The sequence below is a fragment of the Rhinichthys klamathensis genome, unplaced genomic scaffold (assembly GCF_029890125.1).
Source record: "Rhinichthys klamathensis goyatoka isolate OS25496 unplaced genomic scaffold, OSU_Roscu_1.1 h1tg000330l_1, whole genome shotgun sequence".
In the NCBI taxonomy this organism is placed as follows: domain Eukaryota; kingdom Metazoa; phylum Chordata; class Actinopteri; order Cypriniformes; family Leuciscidae; genus Rhinichthys; species Rhinichthys klamathensis.
Genome location: NW_026606845.1, coordinates 996,223 through 1,002,500, shown reverse-complemented (window position 1 = coordinate 1,002,500; position 6,278 = coordinate 996,223). Strand labels below are relative to the sequence as shown.

General features: G+C 35.5%; 1 protein-coding gene across 1 annotated transcript in view; it reads left to right on the top strand.

The window, feature by feature from the left end:
* metrnlb (meteorin like, glial cell differentiation regulator b) overlaps positions 1-3,060 on the top strand; it is a 14,170-nt gene extending 11,110 nt beyond the window's left edge. Inside the window, exons 3-4 of the mRNA XM_056272061.1 lie at positions 617-676; positions 2,747-3,060. Coding sequence (XP_056128036.1) covers positions 617-676; positions 2,747-3,060 — 374 coding nt within the window. The remainder of the gene's footprint in view (positions 1-616; positions 677-2,746) is intronic.
* The last annotated feature ends 3,218 nt before the right edge of the window (positions 3,061-6,278 follow it).

Here is a 6,278-nt window from a genome sequence, read left to right as displayed (position 1 = left end):
TGCGCAATTTGGCCTTTTTTTTCTTTCCTTTTTTACTGAGAACTTTTTTAGACTTAAAAAAAAAAGAAACTTTCAAAGACCATTATTATATGGTTTCCCCAAAAAACAAACAAAACAACAAAACAAATGGGAAGCAAATACTAACATTAGGCGAAGGTTCAAAAGTAACATTCCCATAATGTTTGCTGTTCTCAGAACATTCAGAAAACTTTAGCAAAACATTAGAAGCTTCTGTGTGTCTGTGAGAAAACACAAAAGGCATGCCTTTCCTAATTTTGAGTTGCACAAATTAGGATGAATTTTTTTAAAAAAAATATTATAATATTAATTTTGAATATTTGTATTATTTACAATGCGAGCTGAAAGGCCTTATATGCACATATGTTTATTTGACAGCCCTGTGTGTTATCAAGCGTTACTGCGGTTTAAACTCAGTTTAAAGACCCTCGGGTTAATGACTATAATGATGATAACACTATCTCGATGGGGTCAGAGGTCACAGGAGCTCAGGCACAGCTGGAGTGTGGGTGACGCAGCGCAGTCCAGACGTGTCTGAGGAGGAAGTGTGTTCCTGTGTGTGTCACACTAATGTAAGGTGTGTGTGTGTGTGTGTCAGCTCCATGCAGACCCTGCACTGATGACCAGCTGCTCATGGCGCTCTGCACCAGTGACTTCGGTAAGACACTATTCACCATATTACACTCCTTACATGTCATCATTTACCGCATTTACAGGGAATAAGATGCACCTGACTATAATGCACACATTCTGGTTATGAACAAACATTCGTCCAGTAACGTTAACAGAGAGTTTCTTCAAAAGTAAACATTATTTATGCATCATTCATGGAGCATTTGTTTTTCTGAAATGTTTTAGTAAGATGTTCATCTAACGTTTTTATAAATGTTGTTACTTGTTTCGGAATGTTCAGAGAACATTCAAAAGTAACATTCCAATGATGTATGCAGAATGATGAAATGGAATGTTCTCTCAACGTTCAAATAACCACGAAAAAAAAACCTGGACGTTTTTAACATTCAGAGAACATTGAGAAATAACGTTTTGATAACTTGATGGAAACATTAGCAAAACGTTCATTTATAATATTTGCAATATTTAAAATATTTTTTCTTAGCTGGGAAGTCACACCTGGTCAACATTTCAATGTTATGAGAAAAATAACAGACGAGTCGCACATTTTATTATTGCATTCAGAAATAATGTAAAATGCCTGTAAATAATGGTTTTAAACACAATAAACATGTATTTTAGTTCCTCTACCTTCACAACAAATCCTTTAAATTGAACCGTATTCATAAGATGAAATAAAACTATAAAAAGTATAAAACAAACATAAATTACAGTGGCATTTATTATAAACAACATTTAATATAATCGACTCGCTTTAACTAATTTGACCAGTGTCTGGAAAATGCGTTACACAGATAATCTTGGGCTCATGTATTCAGCATTAATATAAATGTTTTGCATGCTTGACATTAACCCTTGTGCGCTGGTCAGGGTCTTTTTGACCCCAAATGACGTTTGCTGAAATAAATAAAAAAAAATCAGTTTTTCAATAATGTTACATTAATATTAGAATCAAATGAATTGTGTCCATTTTCTAAGCGGGTAAATGGACAAAATTTATCCTCAAAATCAGAAACAACGCAGAACACAAAGAGAGAAATGAGAGAACAAAAAAAGCTAAACTTTGACAAAAAGTAATTTTTATTGTTATAATTGTGATTTCATAATATGTAGATTTGAATCCAACTGGAAAAACTTGTGAAAAGATGTCTTTTAGTCAAATAGTGATGCTCTGCAGCCGCCTACTGGTTAAAGTGATCATTTTTTACTTTTAAAATTGCATTTTCCAAAAGATGGGCAAAAATCTTACTCAAAACCACGTCAAATTATCCATGTGATCCCCATGAATGAAAGTTAGAAATGTTGGTCTTTATAAAGTGATTTTTACATAAAAAGATGGGGTTTTTTTTTATAAAACCCAATTTAAACAAATATATTTTTATTTATTTATATAAATTAAAAAAATATAATAAGTCCTCCAAAAACTCCACAAATGTGGAGTAAATGTGGAGTAGAGTAAATGTGGAGTAAATGTGGAGTAAATGTGGAGCAAATGTGGAGCAAATGTGGAGTAAATGTGGAGCAAATGTGGAGTAAATGTGGAGTAAATTGAGTAAATGTGGAGTAGAGTAAATGTGGAGCGAATGTGGAGCAAATGTGGAGTAAATTGAGTAAATGTGGAGTAAATGTGGAGCAAATGTGGAGTAAATTGAGTAAATGTGGAGTAAATGTGGAGCAAATGTGGAGCAAATTGAGAAAACTGAGTAAATGGAGTAAATGGAGTAAATGTGGAGTAAATGGAGTAAATGGAGTAAATGGAGTAAATGTGGAGTAAATGGAGTAAATGTGGAGTAAATGGAGTAAATGGAGTAAATGGAGTAAATGTGGAGTAAATGTGGAGTAAATGGAGTAAATGTGGAGTAAATGTGGAGTAAATGTGGAGTAAATGGAGTAAATGGAGTAAATGGAGTAGATGGGGAGTAAATGGGGAGTAAAAAGGCTGTAAAACCAAACAGCCTGAGTGTACCGCAAACGAAGAGCGCACACGGGTTAAATACATAATAAAAGCCCCTTTAGAATATAAGTTGTGCATGTTTCAGATGCTAAAAACATTCTGTAAAGCGTAGTCAATGCCCTGTGTGTGTTTGTGTGTCAGCGGTGCGCGGCAGGATTCGCCACGTGGAGGAGGAGGAGGATGATGAAGGTCAGGTGCCTGTGCTGCTGTGGTTGAGTCGTGTGTATCGGCAGAAGAGTGGTGTGTTTGTGTTGCTGCGCGGGCGCTGGACGGGGCGAGTGAAGATGCCGATGCGCTGTGACCCGCGCGCGGGACAGGACGACTTCCTCTTCACAGGACACCTGCGCTTCGGAGAGCCCTGGGTCACATGTGCTCCGCTGTACACACACTTCATCACACTGTACCGCTCCGCTCTCCACGCGGGGACGAACCCCTGCCACATACACACTGACTGAGTGTGTATGTCACCCCAAACATCACCCCAAAATCAATAGAAATCATATTTACACTGACACGTTCTCATTACTGCATTGCATCCAGATGTTTTACTTTTTTAATTATGTTTTATTTTGATTCATTTGTCATTTATTATTTTCAGTACTGCAATTATGTATTTAAATACTTGTTTTATTATATATTATTTTATAATTATTATTAGGCTATAACAATGATAATATAAAAATATTAACAGTATTTAAATAGTGAAATATTTATACAAATATTTGCATTACTAAAAAATAATTGTAATGCGTTCATATTTTTGTTATAAACATTGGGGATATTTGTCTTTATTGTCATGAGACGATAATTTTCACAGTTTAATTGTGTAATTTTGTTTATGCAGACTATGATTTGTTGTGTATTTGTGTTGTTTTTGTGGTGAGCCGAGGCCTGGATGTGTTGTTTTTAAAGTTGCTGTTCTTGACAAAGAAGTTTTGTTTGTTTGTTTCTGTCTGATTTCATACGTCTGAAACGGATACAGAGAAAGTGTGGCGTAACACTGTGTGTGTGTGTGTGTGTGTGTGTGTGTGTATCATGAGCTCTTGCCTGCTGCGAGAGGATGGCGGTGCTTTTCTTAAAAGCTTTGTTTATAGTTATAGAGCGGTCGATTCTTCTGACTGACGTCTGGAGTGTGTTCACATGTGCGTTTGTGTGTGTTTATGCTGTATGTGTGTTTGTTGAGTTGCCTTTTCTGTTCCTCGGACTCAGAACGAGTCTGGAATAAAACACTCTTCATAGAAACGTGTATGTGTGTGTTTTCTGTTAATCTGCCCAACTGTGGAGAAAATTGCAACATTTTCAAATTACCGTGCGAAAGCTTCCAGCAACACAAGCCCGATTTCATAGTTCAGCGTAATAGGCCGTTCACACAGAACATGTTTTTTCCATTTCCCATTAAAACACAGCGCTCAATTTAAAATAAGTCCAACTTTTAAAAACATGCGTCTTGAGACCTTTTTTTCCACACTGCCCGCGTTCTGTGTGAAAACAGCCCTAAGAAACGCTACCTGAGCGCCAGTATAGACCTTATTCAGAGCAGCACCATCCCAGACTGCAACATAGTGTCGGCCTCTGGATGTGGACCGGATCTGGGCCGACACTGTTTGGGAAGACCGGTATGAAAGCGAGGCTGTGAGGGACAGACTTACCGTGTTTTCAGTGGCATCCACTGTAAAAAGCTCCTAGATCACTTATAATTCTCCACAGCTCATATTGTTCTGAGATTTTTGTCTACTGACAGTTATTGTTGCAGTGTTTCGTTAGCAGAACAATCTACTCTGGTCTTTTTCTCTTTCAGATCAACTGCTGTCAGTGGATTAAAACATTTATTCATCTAACCCTTACTATCAAAGCAGGTTAAACATGTTGATATCTACACATCCGCTTTGATGACATTTGAGGGAAGCTCTTATATTTAAGTAACCTTCTGTGTTTGCTGGGTTAATAAATGCCTTGGCATTATAAGATGCAGCTCATCATGGTTATTATTTTGAAGGAATAATATTATTTTTTAGTCATAAAATGTAACTGATTTTTCCACTCTTTTCTGCAAACATAACCAAGGCCACATGGGCACTGAAATCTGTCCAACCTTATTTCTGTCTAAAAAACAATCCTGTTTCACATTAAGAAAAGCATTGCATTGCAAAAGCTGAATACATTGCAGATGCCATTTCATGTTGTTTATGGTCATCACCTTTTTACCACCTTTAGCCTATTATAAGTTAAGTTTACAATAACGTTACACAGCACTGCCAGTCTCATTAACCGTGTGTGACACTCAAAATAAAGGTTCTTCATGTGAAATATGAACCGTTTTTCAGTGCTTTACTGTTTTTCCGTAAATTACTGCCAAGTTGAATTGTTGGACCCGTGTGTGACTCTAGCATGAGTCCACGGATAAACTCCTAAATTATTGACGTGTTGGACAATCATTTTATTGCACTGAATGTTCTCTCAAACATTTTTTTTTTTCAATTTGGAAAAGCATGCACCAATGAATCATTCACAGTAACTTCGAGAACATGCAAGTACACAAAGTAAGTTTTGTCATTGGCAGATCGGTATTTTTCTACACCCCTAGTGATGATTAGTAATATCTGGATAAGTGTTATGTTACAAATCAGCGTTATGTTACAAATCAGCATATCAGTGTTATGTTACAAATCAGTGTTATGTTACAAATCAGCAAATCAGTGTTGTTACAAATCAGCGTTATGTTACAAATCAGCATATCAGTGTTATGTTACAAATCAGCGTTTTGTTACAAATCAGCATATCAGTGTTATGTTACAAATCAGTGTTTTGTTACAAATCAGCAAATCAGTGTTATGTTACAAATCAGTGTATCGTGTTATGTTACAAATCAGTGTATCGTATTATATTACAAATCAGCGTTATGTTAGAAATCAGCATTATGTTACAAATCAGCGTTGTTACAAATCAGCATTATGTTACAAATCAGTGTTATGTTACATATTAGCATTGTTACAAATTAGTGTTCTGTTACAAATCAGTGTTATGTTACAAATAAAGTGTTATGTTACAAATCATCGTTGTTACAAATCAGTGTTATGTTACAAATCAGCAAATCAGTGTTATGTTACAAATCAGCAAATCAGTGTTATGTTACAAATCAGTGTTATGTTACAAATCAGCAAATCAGTGTTATGTTACAAATCAGTGTTATGTTACAAATCAGCGTTATGTTACAAATCAGCATATCAGTGTTATGTTACAAATCAGTGTATCGTGTTATGATACAAATCAGTGTATCGTATTATATTACAAATCAGCTTTATGTTACAAATCAGCATATCAGTGTTATGTTACAAATCAGTGTTATGTTACAAATCAGGGTTATGTTACAAATCAGCAAATCAGGGTTATGTTACAAATCAGTGTATCGTGTTATGATACAAATCAGTGTATCGTATTATATTACAAATCAGCGTTATGTTACAAATCAGCAAATCAGTGTTATGTTACAAATCAGTGTTATGTTAAAAATCAGGGTTATGTTGCAAATCAGGGTTATGTTACAAATCAGGGTTATGTTACAAATCAGCATTGTTAAAATTAGCTTTGTAAAAATCAGCGTTGTTACAAATCGCGTATCGGTGTTATGTTACAAATCAGCATTATGTTACAAATCAGCATTATGTTACAAATC